At 40.7% G+C, this 20,465-nt stretch overlaps 1 protein-coding gene across 10 annotated transcripts in view; it reads left to right on the top strand.

Annotated features, from left to right (window-relative positions):
- Positions 1 to 20,465, top strand: part of LOC140202711 (zinc finger protein 800-like) — a 129,426-nt gene that overhangs the window by 85,372 nt on the left and 23,589 nt on the right. For all 10 annotated transcript variants that reach the window (XM_072267908.1, XM_072267907.1, XM_072267905.1 and 7 more), the window contains 2 exons: positions 602 to 697; positions 2,386 to 2,529. In XM_072267908.1, coding sequence (XP_072124009.1) covers positions 602 to 697; positions 2,386 to 2,529 — 240 coding nt within the window. The remainder of the gene's footprint in view (positions 1 to 601; positions 698 to 2,385; positions 2,530 to 20,465) is intronic.

Below are 20,465 nucleotides of genomic sequence, written 5' to 3'. Positions count from 1 at the left end.
ATTTATTGACGGTTGCTAAATGTGCACATGTAAACAAGCCCCTTTTGTTCTCTGTTCTCCTGACATGGGAGCAAGAATTTGTAGATGTCTCCTAGTCTGCAACATCATTAAAGGAATTGCATTCGCTTCCCTCTTGCTGCATTAAGATTTTATGGCCTTAAGTGAGCAGTCAGCTTGAAAATAGTTCCATCTTAACATTAGTGTAGCACTGCATTCCTATCATTATGAAGCACCACAGCATCTAACATTGTATGCAAGACCTTGGGAAATCTAAGCATTGCAGTGGTTTCATTATCTGTGTTTGAGATCAGTTTTACTTTATTGTTAAAACAATAATCTCATGCAATGGTAGGCATATGAGAGCTTTGCTGGGGTTGAGAAAATTCATTTGCCTGCTTAATGGAAAGAGGAAATGATCTGTACAACCTTTGTGGGACGAGCAGATTTTTTATGAAAATAAGCTTAGGTTTATTGCTAGTATAAGCCTTTTGTGTAATTTAATTTTTAACCCAGGCTATGATGGTTATTTGACTTTATATAAAGTATGATGGACCATAGCTCTTTATATGTAAAGATTTTTTATTGTTTATTCACTTTCTAGCTTATGCACAGGAACTAGGCGACCCTCCTTTGTTACAACAGCAGCTTTCAACTTCAAAATCAGGGATTCAACAAATCATTGAGTGCTTCCGTACAGGTGAGATGTAATAGTCAACGGACAGATGGCTGCCTTCAGTATCTAATGAAACTGCAGGGTAAAAAGTGTTACTCTATATTGGTAAATAATGTCTGCAACAGATCATTATAGACATAATTTTTCTTAAAGATTTTAATTGAACAGTAGGTGAAGCGAGGCAAAGGATTTATTGCATTGCAGTGAGTGAGAACAATGCAAATACAATAACTTTGCTCTTTTTAATTACTGCATCAATTGGATTCTATTAACATAATTTACCGCTGCTGCATAACATTGAGATTTAATGATAATATAATGCCCAAAATTAAACTGTTGAATCTTCCTGTCTCTTTGGAGTACACGTTTCATCTTAATTTCTTGGATTGCCTTTTATTTGCAGAAGTTGTTTGTGGGAATGGCAGTTGCATGAATATAGTTTTATATCTTGCCAATGAGATACTGGTGATGCTTTCAAATTTAGTTTTCAGTGGCTGTGTAATGTTCTCTTACGTGTTGGCCTTCCATTAGATGTATATGTCAATGTTTGGCCACTTGAGACAGTGAAAGGCCAGGTTTGATTATGAAAAGGCAGTGAGTGCGATTGAGAAGGAAATGGGTGGTATGATATGTTGGCAAAGAAAATCAGTGATATATGAAAGCAAAAGTGAACCTTAATTTCTTTGTGATTGTAGACAGCTGATTAGTTTGGTACTGTGGAATATTGAAAAAGAAAACAGGAGCATGAGTAGGCCATTCGGTACCCTCATATGACAATGGCTGATCTACCCAGGCCTCGTCTCCTCTTCTGTGCCAACTCCCTCGCAACCTTACAAAAAGTTATCGACTTCCTCTTTCTGTGATCCAGCCAGGAGCAGGGAGCTCCAGAGATTTGTAATACTTTGAGGGAAGTCACTCCACAGTTTAAAACTACTGTGCTCTTTTCTTTTGATTCTGTCCTCTCACTCAAGGTTCCCCTGTTAGAGGAAACATCTTGACCTTTGCTTGCCCTGTCCTCTTAGGATCTTGCATGTTTCAGTAAGACCCACCTTCAATACTCTAAACTGCAAAGAATAACTTAAGAATACTATAATTTCTGTAGCCCTTCTTGACAAGACAACCCTTTCATCCCAAAAAATTAGCCTAATAAATCTCTGTTGGACTGCTTCCAATGTTGCTAAACACAATTCACTGAAATACAACTGTTGTTTCTGCAGTACCAGTCCTCCAGAACAAAATACTTTTGAGAGACGTGGAACAACAGATTTATTGATTTCTGTCTGCTCCCTAGAAACAGGACCAAGGACATTAATTTGCTGGAGCTCACCTATAGAACTTGTCTAGAATCTAAACTAATGTCAGGGCCCATGAATAGAAATAAATTTAACACCTCTCTGTGTCACTCATGGAATGCCTAGTTCCATTTCTATCACAGACTTTGCTATACTAATCTCGGCATATTCATTGATAATGTAACTGGCTGTTTTAAAAATCTATAAGGCATTTTGGTGCACAATGATAAACAGCTGGGTCTTGCATTTTTAATATTTTCCCCATATATGTTCACTTTGTGTCTGTTTCTACAAATTTATAATTTTAACTAAGTGCGTTTGGTTTTTGTAAGAAGCATTGGAAATAATATTTATTAAATATTGATGTTTAAGGAAATCTTTGAGGTTTTATTGAATACAGATGTTGTTTTATGCATACAGGAACTGCACAATTGAAACACATTCTACTGAAAGAAGTGGACACTATCTTTGAATGCAAGTTATGTCGAAGTCTGTTCAGGGGTTTGCCCAATCTGATTACACATAAAGAATTCTACTGCTTCCAAAGTCAGAAGATGAATGACCGTAAGTTAATGGAACAATTTATTTTTTTGAAGGGGTCAACATTTGTGGATTTTTAATACTGAATTCTCAAATTCGATAGCTCCCCTTATTGCTGTGGCCCTGGAACAGACGAACTTGCTCTTTGTGTTTCTGGTTTTGTTTCAAATGCCAGTGTTGGTATCTATTTTGATGGAAATTATACTTTGTAGGGATTTAACTTGCAAAAAATTATTGTATCTGATGTTCTAGAAATGGGAGCTGATTGGATAACAATTCCCTTGTGACATGAAGCAGCTTTTAATGTTAGAGATCTGATTTACCATCCTTTTGAAATCCATACTAAGTATCTGCTAACTAAAGAGAAATATGCCATTGGTATACCTCCAATCTATGCTCTGTGACCGTGTCTGCATTGACATTAATCTATTGGTAGGATTGAACTATAGGAAGTATCGTGTTTGAACCAGTTCATTTTAAAATTATGCTAATGGTTTCAATTTTATGTAAACATACTTTGATGTATTCTGGCCAAATACTTTTACCCTCTCAGAAACAGATAATACTTGAACCATACAGTTAAGTCAGGCAGCATCCAGGAAGAAAGGATCAACTTTTCAGGTCAATGGCTCTTTCTCCCTGTGCCTTTATGCACATAAATCGAAGTGTCACTTCATGTGCAAAACACTTGACACTGTAACATAATCAGTTAAGCATTAAGTTCCAAGTATAGTGGATAAGTTTACTCATATTTGTAACTTTTCATGCAGGTGGATACATGAATAAAATTGGGATCTAAACTAACATTACAGTATAGTGAAAATAAAATTGGCAGAAGAAAGGTTTGAAATATTTATAAATATGAAAATAACTTCTGTAATGAGAGAGCTATGGATGGTGGTAAACCCAATTGCAGACTAAGGTCTAGAATTAACTCAGACTCAAAATAAACAGAAGAACACAAGCGAAATCCAAAGGTGAAATCACAAACTGTAGTACTAGAAATGGAGCTCTTATGATTGAGCACAGAGTGCTCAGCACATGACCTTTAAGTACGGACTTTCCATGAAGGAATGTGACAGACAATAATTGGCAGTCTGGGTCTAAATGGAACAGTGGCAGCTAACCACACTCCATGGAACTGGAGTGCTGAAACCTGGATACTTGCTGCAGTTCAGTCGGGACCATGACATATCAATAGATCATGCTGTCATAAAATTGAAGATTGCAGTTTTTATGTCACCAGCTCACTGACTTCTCAAGAAATCTCTTGTTGAAGAAACCGTGGTATAGAACCCCTCGCTGATCCTGCTCCCATCATGATAATGAAGGTTGAGTTGGGTCAAAGGATGCCCAATTGACAATGCTGATGAACAATATAGGGTTCAAATGCAAGCGTAACTCTTGCATACTTTCCTGGTACTGTGTTCAAATCTTTACAGGGTAGGCTTAGATTCCTTGGTTAGTGGGCCAACAGTTCAATTATCTCTGTCAAAGATAGTTGTGTCATGAATATTAAGTGATATGTAATCTATGCACCCTTGTGTGGTACCCAATGGACAGTTAAATTTAAATAGAGTTGATTCATTCATTCTTCTCCAGAGAGCTCCATTGCTTTGAATTGAAAGAAAAATTATAACACAGATTTAAGTTTTGGAGCCAGTCTGACTTTTTGACTTCTACATTAAAAATACACAGACTAATGGTAAAAAATCAAAATAATTTGTGCATACTCAAATTAATAATGTGTATTAACTCTGCAGCTACACCAACCATAAATCCAAGCATCTTTCTGTCTTAATTTTTTTCCGAAAAATTTTGGAGAACAATTCAACAATTTTTGGAGAACAAATTTTGGAGAACAATTCAACAATTTTGGAGAAAAATTCAACAATTTTTCTCCTTTCTCTCTCTCCTTCCTTGCTTCCAATTTTTTTCATGTTCAAAGTAAATATGTTATCAAACTGCAGATATGTCACCATATACAATCCTGAGATGCATTTTCTTGTGTGCTTTGTGTGTTCAATATTTCAGTAATGTTTGAGTAATATTGTAAATATATTATTTGATTGCCCATTCTTTGTTGTTTAAATAATTATGGTTATATGTACAAAGTACATGAGTGGCATGTGTCATCACTCCAGCACATGATCTGTGTGCATTTCGCTTAAAGTAAAAACAAAGTTAGACTCTCATTCCCAGCTTTGTTTTCCTTTCAATTAGTATTTACGTTTTGGAGTTACAAAACATAATAGTGGCGATGAGGTATTTTAAATCAAACCTGAGCTGACGACCTACCTATTGAAGTGCAGTGAGACTTCAAGAGTTTTTTAAAAAATCGCAGCGAGAAATGGTTGAGATTTTTTTTAAAAAGTGTGGCACGTTTGTTTTCTTCAGAGCAGCCCGTTTTCTTTGCAAAGGAAAGCAATCAGTTTTTTTTTAAAAAGCAGAAAATGGAAGAATTCATGGGTTCATAAGCAGTGAGAATTGGGTGATAATAATTTAAAAGAGCAGCAATGACTGGCTACCAGCAGAAAGATTGACACATTTGATTACAGGCCAGATAACTGGATATTGTATATGGAACGAATTGAGCAGTATTTTAAAGCAAATGGAATAGCCAGTGAGAAATAAGTACCAGTTTTGCTGAGTGCATTGGGTGGAAAAGCATAGAGATTGTTTAGAAGTTTAACTGCTCCAACCAAACCAGCTGAAATGAGGTTTCCCTTATCGTGAGAGTAAAGCTGGAATATTTAGAAATGAAATTATTGTTGTTGCTGAATGTTTTGGGTTTCATAAGTGGAATCAAAAGGAAAATGAGTCCATTTTATCATACATATTGAAGAGGTTGTCTGAGCCTTGTCAGTTCTGTAATGGGCTTAATGATACATTGAGCGATTGTTTAGTTTGTAGAATCTTACAAGAAAACATTCAAAACTGGCTCCTAACTGAAGCACAACTTGCATTTAAGAGAAAAGTTGAAATAGCAATTACAGTCAGGAATGAAAGTGAGTGTGAACAAAATTGCATCGTTTAAACAGAAACTTGTCTGGCCAAGCAAATTGTGCTACTGTTGTGGCAGGGGCTGACATACTCCAGATCAATGCAGGTTTAAAGGCAAAAGCTGCAGAAGATGCAAGAAAGTAGGACACATACAAAGAGCATATTGAGCAGACAAAAATAAATGGACTGTACAGGGAAGAGAAAAAGATAATTCAAGATGGATTTTCAGAAAGAGCTCTCATCTGCATGCTGTTGATGGAAAAATTTGGTGACAATGAGCATGACACAGTACTGCGTAGCCTTGAAATTTTACAACATGAATCTAGCAATAGGCAAACAATATGGCTTCCATCAGAAGTGAAGGGCAAATTAATTAAAATGGTGTTGGACACTGGGTCAGCTGTTTCAGACATTCCACAAAATGAGTTTGAATGGCATTTCAAAGATACTAAACTGAAGCCTGAAGATATCCAACTAAGAACTTGTACTTGAAAGATAACTCCTGTGGGAATGACATCCGTAACACTGGTCCAACAGCCGACAATCCACATTGAACTTGTATGTTGTAAAAATGGAAGGACCAGCATTATGGCTCCGTGATTAGCTGAGATAGCTACAGGTTGACTGGAGATCCATCCACCGTTGGCATGCCACATCCCCATGTAATAGAGTCAACTGAAATGAATTAAAAAAATTACTGGATGATACCACAACTGTCTCTCTGTTGGACAACCATGAACCACTGTCCAACACAGGACGAACAGGTGTTGGTGCCAACCTTTGTGCCTCTGGTTGGGAAGCATTTTCAACCAACGAATGACAATGCTGCTCAGGGGAATTGTAAAAGTGTTAAAAGCAGTTATGACTACCAGTTTTTGTAGGCAATGTATCTGACAAAGTTTCAGATATGTTAGTCAGGCAGTTATTTGTGAGATGTAGCTTGGTTTTAAGTTGAAAGAGAGTTCCAGCAGCTTCAGGAAAGTTGCAAGCATTCAGCTTTTGTGAGTATAAAAGAACCAGAATCTACTCTGTGTGCATTAAAGTTGTTGCATGAACTTCAAATGGGAGATGAAAAGCTTCTTGTAAAAGCAGATGCAAAGACCAAATCCCACTGGATGAATAGAAGGCCAAAAAGAAGGGAGTCAATAGAGATTTAAAAAAAAAATAGAGGATTCTTCAATGGATGAGAAAACTAAGAGGAGAGATCAGATCTTAAAGGGAGCAACAGAAACTAGACGAAGAAAGAGAAATGTGAGAAAGAGCACGAGCAGGATTGGGACTGCAAAGGGGATCGTTAGAGAACCAAGGACAAGGAAAAGAGTGCAGCCAAGGAGGGAATCTAGAGCGGGATAAAGAGAGAAAGAAGCCGGGACCGGGAGAGAAGCACAGTTAGAAGTCGATTCAAAAAAATAGATTTATAGATAGCTACTTTATTGATCTCAAAGGAAATTACAGTGTCACAGTAGCATTACAAGTGCATGGATATACAAATATTGGAAGAGAAGTAAGAAAGAGTAAAAAAAAATTACCTTAAAAATAATATGTACAAGATTTACAAGTCAAAGGTTACAAATGCTGAGAAAAGAAGAAAGTGTCCAGAGCAGTCAGAACCACTTTCTGCAGTGCCAGAGTCAGCTCCTCCAACCACCACGGAGGAGGGCCCAGAACCTGAGGTTGTTTCACAGCCGGAAGTCTCACCTGCCAAGCAGAGTGATCCCCCTTGTCTGGAAAGACGTTATCCACAAAAGTAAGGAAGCCTCCAGAGCAATTAAATCTTTAGGCTGAATGAAAGAATTTAGAATTTGCTATGTTGTGGATGTCTATATTGTAGTTGTATAAATATAGCACATCATATTATGTATATTAATTGAGGTGCATTCTGTATTGAGTTGGATTTTGTAGCCAAGCAGGGAGGAGTGTTGCGTATGTAAAATTTCAGTAATATTTGAATAATATTGTAAATACTGCATATTGTTTTATTAAGCATTCTTTGTTTAAACAATTCATTATTGTTCTATGCACTAAGTATTGAATGGCATATGTCATCATGCCACCATGTGATATGTGTGCACCTCGCTTAAAGTGAGAACAAAGTTAGACTCACATTCCAGACTGTCTTGTTTTCCTTTCGATTAGCTCACAAAACATAACATGGGCATACTCAGTAAATCCAAGACATGTAACAGGACGGACAAACAACCAAACTGCAAAAGACAACAACCTGTGCAAATAGAAAAGGGGAAAAAGAAGATGATAATAATAAATAAATAAGCCATAAATATCGAGAACATGAGATGAAGAGTCCGTGAAAGTGAGGGGGAACAGTTCACTGATGGGGTCAGTGAAGTTGTCCTCACTTGTCCAAGAGCCTGATAGTTGAAGGGTAATAACTTGTTACTGAATGGGGTGATGTAGGTCCTGAGGCTCCTGTACCACCTTCCTGATGGCTGCAGAGAGAGGAGAGCATGGCCTGGTTGGTGGGGCCCCTTGATGGTGGATGCTGCTTTCCTGTGACAACGGTCCATGTAGGTATGCGCAATGATGGGGATGGCCTTACCGGTGATAAACTGGGCCACATCCACTACTTTCTGTAGGTCTTTCCATTTATGGGCGTTGGTGTTAAGAATTGCAAAATATTCTTAAACACAAAGAAAGTCAGCAATTTCTATTTGGCCTGATAAATTTATAAATTGCATCTTGAATAGTTATTATTCTCTCTGAATCCTATTTCAGTCCAGCCTGATGTAGAAAAACCTAAATAGCTTGGTGGTTGCAGGTCTGTTGAAACAATGGGGGCATGCGGAGGGTTGAATGGTTATCCGATCAGCCTACCTGAAATGTCCAAAGGAGTATGCTGGACAGAGAAGCCTTTTCTTGGCTGCAGGAATTGAGGGGGTCCAATTACTTACAGCTGCAGTCTGCTGTCCCATCAACTACTTGCTGTCCCCACAGAGCTTCTGGAAGAGTTCAGCAGCCAACGTGATCCAGGCTGCTTTGCCATGCACTGAAGACATGTGATCCAACTCTGAACGATAACGTTAGTGTTTGTGTGTGTGTGTGTGTGTGTGAGAGAAAGGTAGAAAGAAGAGCACATAATAAAGATATAATTAACAGGGCAGTACAACAGCGGAGAAGTTAGCATAATGCTATTACAGCAGCGGCTGCAAAATTGGGGTTCAGTTACTGCTGCAGTCTGCAGAGAGCTTTGTACATTCTCCCCAGCAGCATGGGTTTCCTCTGGGTTCCTTGGTTTCCTCCCACATTCCAAAGATGTAGGGTTAGGTTTAATAAGTTGTGGATGCACTACGCTGGCCCTGAAGGCGCAGCGACCCTTGCGAGCTGCTCAGCAGAATCCGTGCTGATTTGACTTGCATTTCACTAAGTTTTCCTGTACCAATGACAAAGCTAATCCTTAAATATCTTTATACTTTAGTTCTGAGCATTCACGACACCCCCAAGGAATTGCTTGCAATGTAATGTTACACGGTTCAAAAGTAGCAGAGATGAATTCTGTGGAGAACCTTTTCTATGGAGCGTTGCATGTAAACTTCGTATAAATGCAAGAGGCTTTTACCCACACATGGAATGCAGTTATACACAATTCTTATTGTACAAGGAATAATCATGGAACTGCATGACTGGGGGATCTAGGAGTTGAGTTTTGCATTTGAATCTAATTTTAACCTTGAACTTCCTTTTCTAGTGCTGATCAATAGAAGACAACCTCTGCTTTTGGTGGTTGCGCAGTTAATTAAGTGGCTGGAATTGATTGCCTGGTAATTACTGTCATCAGGATCTGATTGGATCTTCAGAAGTTCTGCTAGTATGAATATTGAATGCTTTTTCTAATACACAAAGTAAGTAGGGTTTATGAGAAGTACCAATGTGTAGCTAACCAAGAAAAGTTAAGATGGCATGAGATTGGGGAGAGAAACTGCAGACAATTCTGTGAAGGTCAGTGGTTGGAAAAGGGAAAACAAAAGTTTAGCAAAGGTTGAGTAAAGAGGGCAACAATAGATCTGGGAATAAATGGTTAAGATATGAGAATAACTGACAGTATGAGATCTTGCAGATAAATAGCAGTGTAGTTTCTCAGATTGCGACATTGGGAATTTATAATGATGAGAACAGAAGAGGCTTTAAACAAGCAGTTTTTCTTAATTATCTTCATGCTGGAAGACACGAAGTGTGTTGGTGATACTGGAAAATCATGGGAAAAGGGGCAGCAGCTGGGAACTCAGTATCATTACTATAACTGGAGAAAAGGTACCAGGCGAACAAATGGATGGCCTTCTTCCTTGTGACTTGGAACATCTTCTCTGAGGACATCTCTAAAAAAAAACTTTTCCAGATTTTTGAAGGGTTCCCATCAACTGGAAACCTGCAAGTGTCGTGTTGAGCCGAGGTGTTGAGATTTTTGGCCCAGAGGGAAATCAAGGGTTACAGGGAACAGTCTTGGAAATAGAGCTGAGGCTGAGCTTGGATCAGTTGTGAATGTCAGAGAAGACTGAACCAGCCATCCTGTTCCCGTCTTTTGTGCTACATTCTTTGCTATACATGGTGAAATTGAAACCAATGACACTCAGAGCCTTGCTGCCCTGAGAAGATGTGTCGCTTTAATCCTTCTGCATTTAGTCTCCCCAAAATCTTCCTCAGTCCACTGGTTTTCCATAATACAAAGTGTTCATTTAGTGGTCAAATCCCAGTCAATATTTCCCTTTTATCCCTTCATTTATCTTGGGAATGTGATCTTCAGACCAAGGGACTGGACGGATTTGACCCAGTCCCTGGTAATTCTGATCATGCGGCGGTTTGCTGAAAATTTGAGCTGGGATTTACTTGGCTCATTTCCTGAAGAAAGTGGGATAAGATGCTTCTACTATTACAAAGTTGTGACATACGGAATATTGTGAACATCCCCATGGAAATCCAGTGCTAGGAAATGTGAAGCCCATGATTAATTCTCATTGGTGCTTATAATAAGTGAGTTAGTTTGATAGGTATTGAGTTATGTATGTAAGCCGTTTTTCTGGGCAAAGTGGCTGTCTTTACAATGAGCAGCATATTTACTTTCTAATAACAGTGTGTCTACAGTTAGCTTTTTGATTTATTACATACATGATTTGCTTGTACTTTGTTCAGAGGTTTTGACCTTGCCCCAGTGAAACTGATCATATGGCAATTTGCTGAAGATTCAAGTTTGAACACTTGTGTTTCATTCAGGTGGGTTTGCGTGTCACTTCCTTACCAGATGTAATTCTTGTTTTACAAAGTAATTATCCAAGGAACTTGTGTTGAAGCATTCACAGGCTGAGTTAAATTACAAACCCCATTTCCAGAAAAGTTGGGATATTTTCCAAAATGCAGTAAAAACAAAAATCTGTGATATGTTAATTCACATGAACTTTTATTTAACTGACAAAAGTACAAAGAAAAGATTTTCAATAGTTTTACTGACCAACTTAATTGTATTTTGTAAACATACACAAATTTAGAATTTGATGGCTGCAACACACTCAACAAAAATTGGGACAGAGGCATGTTTACCATTGTGTTACATCACCTTTCCTTTTAATGACACTTTTTAATCGGATTGGAACTGAGGATACTAATTGTAATAGATTTGCAATTGGAAATTTTGTCCATTCCTTCAGCTGCTCAACAGTCCGTGGTCGCCGTTGTCTGATTCTCCTCTTCATGATGCGCCATACATTTTCAATAGGAGATAGATCTGAACTGGCAGCAGGCCAGTCAAGCACATGCACTCTGTGTCTACAAAGCCACGCTGTTGTAGCCCGTGCAGAATGTGGTCTGGCATTGTCCTGCTGAAATAAGCATGGACGTCCCAGGAAGAGACGTCGCCTTGATGGCAACATATGTCTCTCTAAAGTCCTAATATACGCCTCAGAGTCAATGGTATCTTCACATACATGCAACTCACCCATGCCGTGGGCACTGATGCACCCCCATACCATCACAGATGCTGGCTTTTGCACCTTTCGCTGATAACAATCTGGATGGTCGTTTTCATCTTTGGCACGGAGAACTCGACACCCGTTTTTTCTGAAAACTAGCTGAAATGTGGACTCATCTGACCCCAGCACACGGTTCCACAGTCTTTCGGTCCATCTGAGATGAGCTCGGGCCCAGAGAACTCGCCGGCGTTTCTGCATAGAGTTGATGTATGGCTTCCTCCTTGCGTAATACAGTTTCAAGTTGCATTTCTGGATGCAGCGACGGACTGTGTTGAGTGGCAATGGTTTTCGGAAGTACTCCTGAGCCCAGGTGGCTATAATTGTCACAGTAGCAACACGGTTTCTTAGGCAGTGCCGCCTGAGGGCTCGAAGATCACGCGCATTCAACAGTGGTTTCCGACCTTGCCCTTTACGCACTGAGATGTCTCTGAATTCTCTGAATCTTTTCACAATATTATGTACTGTAGATGTGAAAGACCTAAATTCTCTGCAATCTTGTGTTGAGAAATGTTCCTCTTGAACTGACTAACAATTCTCTAGTGAATTTTGGCACAAAGGGGTGAGCCACGACCCATCCTTGCTTGCAAAGACTGAGCCGTTAATGGACGCTACTTTTATACCCAGTCATGATACCTCACCTGCTACCAATTAGCCTGCTTAATGTGGAGTCTTCCAAACCGGTGTTGCTTGAATATTCTGTGCACTTTTCAATCTTATTTTAACTCTGTCCCAACTTTTGTTGAGTGTGTTGCAGCCATCAAATTCTAAACTTGTGTATATTTACAAAATACAATTAAATTGATCAGTAAAACTATTGAAAATCTTTTCTTTGAACTTTTGTCAGCTAAATAAAGGTTCATGTGAATTAACATATCACAGATTTTTGTTTTTATTGCATTTTGGAAAATATCCCAACTTTTCTAGAAATAGGGTTTGTAGATATTTTCCCTCAAGTTGTGTTATAATTGTTAGTATAACAACTGATCTGATTGCAGATCATAAATGTATGCTTTCTAGGTGTAATAGTGACTGGAATTGGCCTGGAACCATTCTTGTGCAGTATAGAATGCTAACGGTCACTAATTAGTCATGTTGTGTGGGGGTATCATTTTATTTAACCAAGCATTCTATCAAGCCCAAAATTCAAAGAAAATTTATTAAAATACATCTAAGTCACCATATACAACTCAGATTCATTTTCTTACGGGCATACCCAAATACAATAACCATGATAGAATCAATAAATAGATAGTTAGATACTTTATTGATCCCAAAGGAACAGTAGCATTACAAGTGCACAGATATACGAATATTAGAAGAGAAGTAAGAATAAAAAAAAGTTACCGTAAAAATAAGATGCACAGATTTATAAGTCAAAGGTTTAAAGATTAATGAGATTTCCAAGTTCACACTGATAAGATGGTAGTGCAAGAATTACTGTAATATCATACAATAATGGGTCCACATTCACACCATCCAGATAAGTGATGGTAGTATTGCATAGGGCGTCCGCGATAGGGTGTAGTAAACAGAGATGACAGCGGTCTAACAGGAGGGGGACGTCACTTCCCCAGCTATAGGTTGACTCTTTATAGTGCCTAATGGCAGAGGGGTAAGTATGATCTCATAGAGCTCTCTTTGGAGCAGTGCAGTTGTCTTTTACTAAAAGTGCTCCTCTGTTCAGCCAAGGTGGCATGCAGAGGGTGAAAAACTGTCCAGATTTGCCAGGATTTCCTGTAGGGTCCTTTGTTCTACCACAGCCTGCACGGTGTCCAGTTTGGCTCCTATAACAGAGCCAGCCTTTCCAATCAGTTTATTGAGCCTGTTGGCATCACCCATGTTGATGCCATTGCCTCAGCACACCAGCGCATAGAAGATTGTACTGGCAACAACAGATTGGTAGAACATATGAAAGAGAGGCCTCCATACTCCGAAGGACCTCAGTCTCCTCAGGAAGTAGAGGTGACTCTGGCCCTTCTTGTACACAGCCTCTGTGTTGGTGCTGCACCCAAGTCTGTCATCCAGGTGCAGCCCCAGGTACTTGTAGGTCCTCACCACATCCATGTCCTCACCATCAATAGTAGCAGGGAGCAGTGCAGGCTTAGTCTTCCAAAAGTCCATCACCATCTCCTTCGTCTTACTGATGTTGAGCTGCAGATGATTCAGCTTGCACCATTTGACAGAGTCCTCCACCAGGGCCTTGTATTTATCCTCCCGTCCTCTCTGTATATACCCAACTATTGCTGAGTCATCAGAGAATTTATGCAGGTGACATGACTCAGTGTTGTATCTAAAGTCCAAGGTATACAGGGTAAACGAGAAGGGAGCCAATACAGTCCCCCTATGGGGCCCCAGTGCTGCTTATAACCACGTCTGACACACACCTCTGAAACGGTACAGACTGTGGTCTGTCAGTCAGGTAGTCCATTATCCAGGATACAATGGAAGAGCCAGTCTGCAATGAATGGAGATGCAGCTTTTGAGTTTTTAAAAGCTGGACATTTGTTAGATGTTTGTGTTTCAGGCTCACCTAATATTAAGGATCACTGGACATGAACAGAATTGTTGCTTTATTGCCAAAACAAACCTTCCTTTTTATTTAGCTGTGTATAAATCCTTTCAACTTTCAGTTCAAGAAAATGACCTCATCAACTTGGTGTACAGCCAGTGTGCAAAAGCCAATAAGCTCTGCAAATACAAAAAGAACGACGTAATAATAATAATATTATAAATAAATAAATATTGAGAACATGAGATGAGGAGTCCTTGAAGGTGAGTCCGTATGTTGTGGGAATAGTTTCAGTGATGTGGCAAGTGAAATTCAATGAAGCAATCTCCTTGGGTTTAAGAGCCTAATGGATGAGGGGTATTAACTGTTCCTGAACCTGCTGGTGCGACTCCTGTACAATGGCCTTGATAGCAGCAGCGAGAAGAGTGTATGACCTGGCTGGTGGCGGTCCCTGATAGTGGATGCTGCTTTCCTGCAACAATGCTCTGTGTAGATGTGCTCAGTGGTGGGAGGACTTTATCCGTGATGGACTGGGCCATATCCGCTACTTTGAAAGATTTTCCGTTCAAGGGCATTGGTGTTTCCATACCGGGCTGTGACGTACCCGGTCAATATACTCCCCATCACACACCTATAGAAGTTTGTCAAAGTTTTAGATATAATGCTGAATCTTTGCAAACCTCAGAAGAAGTAGAGGTGTTGCCATGCTTTCGTTTTAATTGCACTTAAGTTCTGGGCCCAGTAGTGGTCCTCCAAAATGATAATACGGAGGAATTTTAAGTTGCTGACTTTCTCCACCTCTGATCCCCTGATGAGGACTGGCTCATGGACCTCCGGTTTCTTCGTCCTGGTCAATAATCAGCTTCTCTTGCTGATAATTGAGTAAGGGGTTGTTGTGGCAGCACTCAACCAGATTTCAATCTCCCTCCTATATGCTGATTCATTACCGTGTTTGATTCGGCCTGCAACAGTGGTGGTGTCAGCAAACTGGAATATGGCATTGGAGCTGTGCTTAGCCTCACATAAGTATAAAGTGAGTAGATCAGGGTGCCAGGCACTCAGCCTTGTGGTGCACCTGGGCTGATGGGGGTTGCGGAGGAGATGTAACCGATCCGAACAGACTGCGGTCTGCAAGTGAGGAGTTTGAGGATCTAATTGCACAAGGAGGTATTGGGGCCAAAGCTTTCAAGTGTATTGATTAGTTTTGAGGGAATGATAATATTGAATGTGGAGCTGTAGTTGATCAAGAGCTTCCTGATGTAAGCATCTTTGCTGTCCAGATGTTCCAGGGTTGAGTGAAGAGCCAATGAGATGGTATCTGCTGTGGACCTGTTGTGCCGGTAGGCAAGTTATAGTGGATCCAAGTCACTTCTCAGGAAGGAGTTGATATATTTCATCACCAGCCCCTCAAAGCACTTTATCACTGTGGATGTAAGTGCTGCTGGATGATAGTCATTGAGTCAGCTTGCCATGTTCTTATTAGCCACCTCTGTTACACCCCACTTGGAGTACTGTGTTCAGTTCTGGTCACCTCATTACAGGAAGGATGTGGATACTATAGAGAGAGTGCAGAATAGGTTTACAAGGATGTTACCTGGATTGAAGAGCATGCCTTATGAGAATAGGTTGAGTCAACTTGGCCTTTTCTCCTTGGAGCGACGGAGGATGAGAGGTGACCTGATAGAGGTGTATAAGATGATGAGGGACATTGATCATGTGGATAGTCTGAGGTTTTTTCCCAGGGCTGAAATGGCTAGCATGAGGGGGCATAGTTTTAAGGTGCTTGGAAGTAGGTACAAGGGGGATGTCAGAGGTAAGTTTTTCACTCAGAGAGTGGTGGGTGTGTGGAATGCACTGCCAGTAAAGGTGGTGGAGGTGGATACAATAGGGTCTTTTAAGAGACTCTTAGATAGGTACATGGAGCTTAGAAAAATAGAGGGTTATGCGGTAGGGAAATTCTAGGCAGTTTCTAGAGTAGGTTACACGATGGGCACAATTTTGTGGGCCGAAAGGCCTGTAATGTGCTGTAGATTTCCATGTTTCTATGAAGCCTGCTTGAAGCAGTTGGGTTCCTCAGTCTGCTGAAGTGAGGGCTTAAAAATCTTAGTGTACACTCCAGCCAGTTGATCAGCATGGGTGTTTAGTACTTGGCCTGATACCCAGTCTGGGCCCGATGATTTCCATCAGTCTACTGTCCCGCTTGGACGTCAGCCCCAGAGACTGAAATCACAGGATCATTGAGGGTTGTGGGAGTTTGTGATGTTTCCTGCATGTTTTGATGGTCAGAGCGAGCTTAGAAGGTATTGAGCCCATCTGCAAGCTAAGCCATACTGTCGTCTATGTTGCTTGATTTTACTTTATAAGAGGAGATAATATTCAAACCCTGCCACAACTGTTAAGCATCTTTCCTTGATTAAGTTTAGTCTGACACTTCGCCTGTGAGGTGGCTTTCCATAGATTGTACCTGTACTTATAATTTTCTTGGTCGCCAGACTTGAATGCTTCTGATCTGGCGCTCAGCAGATTGCGGATCTCATGGTTCATCCAGGGCTTCTAATTGGCAAAGACTTGGAGTGATTTTGAGGGGAGACATTCATCTACAAATGTTTTTATAAAGTCCATGACAACAGTACTGTACAGATGAGTCCTTAAACATGGCCCAAGCCACTAACTTGAAGCAATCCTGTGCCCCTGCGACCATCCCTTTGTTGTCCTAATCTCTGGAGCCTTGCTCTTTTGCCTCTGTCTGTCTGCAGCTTGGAGAAGGACAGCCATGTAATCAGATTTCCTGAAATGCAGTCTGGGCATGGAATGGTAGGCATACCTTTTTATAACAGTGGTCTAGTGTGTTGAGACCTCTGGTGCTACAGGTTATCTGCTGATGGTAATTGGGAAGGGTTTTCTTCAAACAGGCCTGGTTGAAGTCCCTGACTATGATCTGAAATGCACCAGGATGGACTGTTTCTTGTTTGGGTTGCCATCGTGCAGTATCTCAACCGCTTAATTACAGTCGGCCGGTGGTGGTATGTAAACTGCGGTCAGGATCATGGAGGGGAACTCTTTTGATACATAGAACGGATGGCATTTGATAGGTGTTCAAGGTCAGCAGAACACAGAGTTCGACAAAACTGCCATATTGGCGCACCATAGAGTTTGTCATGAAACATACACTTCCACCTTTTGCCTTTTCCAAATCGACAATTCAGACCGTCCTGTGTATTGAGAAGCCTTCGGATCTGATTGCCGTATCTGGCATTCTCTGAGTAAGCCACTTCTCGGTAAAAGAAAGAACACAGCAGTTTCTCATTTCCCTTCAGAACACCAATCTTGCCCTCTGGTCCTCAATTTTGTGATCCAGTGACTGCATATTTGCTAATAAGATGCTGGGCAGAGCAGACCTCATTCTTCTGTGCTTCAGCATGGCTTGGAGCACCCCCCCGCCTCGCTTCCAGCCATGGCAATGAACCTCCATCTGAGTTGTCTGAAGGTCATGAGATCCCTGTAGTTCATTAAGCTAATTTTAAAAATATGTTGCTTAAAGGGAAATTGCATGCTACAGATTGCAGTGAGAGTAATTCAGCTATATATAGTTCTGTACGTCAAGAGAAAGGGTAGCTAGGGAGCAGGTAGGACTGCTCAAGAGTAAAGGAAGGGAACGTGATCTTGGAGGGTTGAGGATGTGGGTGATACTTTGTTTTAGTAGTTATTAAGACAAGGACGTGAAGGATAGGGAGATCAGTGTGGAGTGCACAACTTGCTAGGGCATTTTGAGATAAAGGAGGAGGTAATATTGGGTCTCTTAAAGAAGATTGAAGTGGATGAGACCCCTGTGCCTGATGGGATATACCCCAGGTTATTGAGAGGGGCAAGAGATGACATTGCTGGGCAAGATGAGAATGGCAAGATCCTCAACTGTATTGATGTGGAGAGGGATCTTGTAGTCCAAGTTTATAGCTTCTTGAAAGTGAATGATAAAGAAGGCACATGGCATGCTTGCCTCTTTTAGCTGAGGAACTAAGTCCAAGAATAGGAAGTTAAGTTTCAGCTTTTAGATTGGGAAGCTTTTAAATACCAACAGAAGGCAATTAAAAGGTTATTAAGAATGTAAAAGTAGAATACAAAAGTAAGCTAGCCATTAATATTAAAGAGGATACCAAAAGTTTCTTCAGATACATTAAGTGTAAAAGAGAGGCAAGCGTCAATATCAGACTGCTGGAAAATGATGCTGGAGAGGTAGTAATGGGGGACAAGGAAATGGTGGACGAACTGAATAAATATTTTGCATCAGTCTTCACTGTGGAAGACACTAACGGTATGGTGGAAGTTCCAGGTGTAAGGGGTCATAAAGTGCGTGAAGTTACTGTTACTGGAGAGAAGGTTCTTGGGAAACTGAATGCTCTGAAGGTAGATAAGTCACCTGTAACATGGTGTACATCCCAGGGTTCTGAAGGAGGCGGCTGAAGTGATAGAGATATTAGTATTGATCTTTCAAGAATCACTAGATTCTGAAATGGTTCCAGAAGACTGGAAAATTGCAAATGTCACTCTACTCTTCAAGAAGGGAGAGAGGCGGAAGAAAGGAAACTGGAGGCTAGTTACTCTGACCTCAATGGTAGGGAAGATATTGGAGTTGATTATTAAGGATGAGGTTTCAGGATACTTGGAGGCACATGACAAAATAGGCCATAGTCAGAAGGGAAAATCTTGCCTGACAAATCTGTTTGAACTCTGAAGAACTAACAGGCAGGATATAGAAAGGAGAATCAGTTAATATTGTGCACTTGGATTTTCAGAGGCCTTTGACAAGGTGCCACACATGAGGCTGCTTAACAAACTACAAGTCCATGGTGTTGCAGGAAAGGTTCTAACTTGGATAAAGCAGTAGCTGATTGGCAGGAGCCAAAGAGTGGGAATAAAGGGAGCCTTTTCTGGTTGGCTGCTGGTAACTAGTAGTGTTCCACAGGGGTGTGTGTTCCGACCAATTCTTTTTCTGTTATATGCCAGTGATGTGCATGATGGAATTGAAGGCTTTGTTGCAAAGTTTCAGATGATATGAAGATAGGTGGAGGGGAAGGTAGTTTGAGGAAACAGGGAGGCTACAAAAGGACTTAGACGGATTAGGAGAATGAGCAATGAAGTGGCAGATGGAAAACAGTGTCGGGAAATGTATGCTCATGTCCTTTGGGAGAAGAAATGAAAGGGTTGACTATTTTCTAAATGGAGGTAAAACACAAAAAAAAACTGGAGCACAAAGGGATTTGGAAGTCCTTGTGCAGGATTCCCTAAAGGTTAATTTGTAGGTTGAGTTAGTGGTGAGGAAGGCAAATGCGATGTTAGCACTAATTTCAAGAGGACTAGAATATAAAAGCAAGAATGTAATGTTGAGACTTTATAAATCACTGGTGAAGCCTCACTTGGAGTATTGTGAGCAGTTTTGGGCCCCTTATCCTCGAAAGGATGTGCTGAAACTGGAGAGGGTTCAAAGGATTAAACGGCTTGTCATATGAAGAGCGTTTGATGGCTCTGGGCCTGTATTCACTAAATTCAGAAGAATGAGGGGTGACCTCATTGTAACCTGTTGAATGGTGAAAAACCTTGACAGAGTGGATGTGGAGAGTATTGTTCTGATAGTGGGCATGTCTAAGACCAGAGGACACAGCCTCAAAACGGAGGGGTGTCCTTTTAGAATGGAGATGTGGTGAAATTTCTTCAGCCAGAGAGTGGTGAATCTATGGAATTCTTTGCCTCAGGCAACTGTGGAGGCCCAGTCTTTATGTATATTTAAGGCAGAGGTTGATAGGTTCTAGATTGGTCAGTGCATGAAGGGATACAGGGAGAAAGCAGGGAAACTGGATCTGAGAGGGAAAATGGATCAGTCATGATGAATTGGCAGAGCCAAACGGCCTAATTCTGCTCCTTTGTCTTACAGTCTCATAGTATTTTTTTCCAGACTTGAAGCGTGTAATAACAAGGGGCATGCATTTCAGGCAAGAGGGGACAAGTTCAAAACAGATGTGTGGGGCATTTTTTACATAGAGACTGGTGGGTGCCTGGAATATGTTGCCTGGGGTGGTGTTGGGGGCAAATACAACAGAGGCGCTCAAGAGACTCTTCTATAGATACGCGACTATGCAAGAAGTGAAAGAATACGGACATTGTGTGAACAGAAGCGACTAGTTTAGTTGGGTATTTGGTTACTAATTTAATTAATTGGGCACAACGTTGTGGGTTGAGGGGCCTGTTTACCTGCTATACGGTTCTATGTTCTAAACCTGCACATGTGATTTGCACTGGCTGGTTATCCTACACATGGTGGACACATGGGAGGAAATCAGAGCATGTATAGAAAATGAGTACAATGTGCAGTCTCCACACAGAACAGCACCGGAGGTCAGGATTGGACCCAGGTCTGTCGTTCTGTGTGACAGTCATTCTACCAAATGTACCAGTGCTACCTTGGCTGTGAGTGCAGA

This window comes from Mobula birostris, chromosome 9, assembly GCF_030028105.1.
Source record: "Mobula birostris isolate sMobBir1 chromosome 9, sMobBir1.hap1, whole genome shotgun sequence".
In the NCBI taxonomy this organism is placed as follows: domain Eukaryota; kingdom Metazoa; phylum Chordata; class Chondrichthyes; order Myliobatiformes; family Myliobatidae; genus Mobula; species Mobula birostris.
Note: the sequence above shows the minus strand (reverse complement) of the source record. Positions and strands in the feature narration are given on the sequence as shown.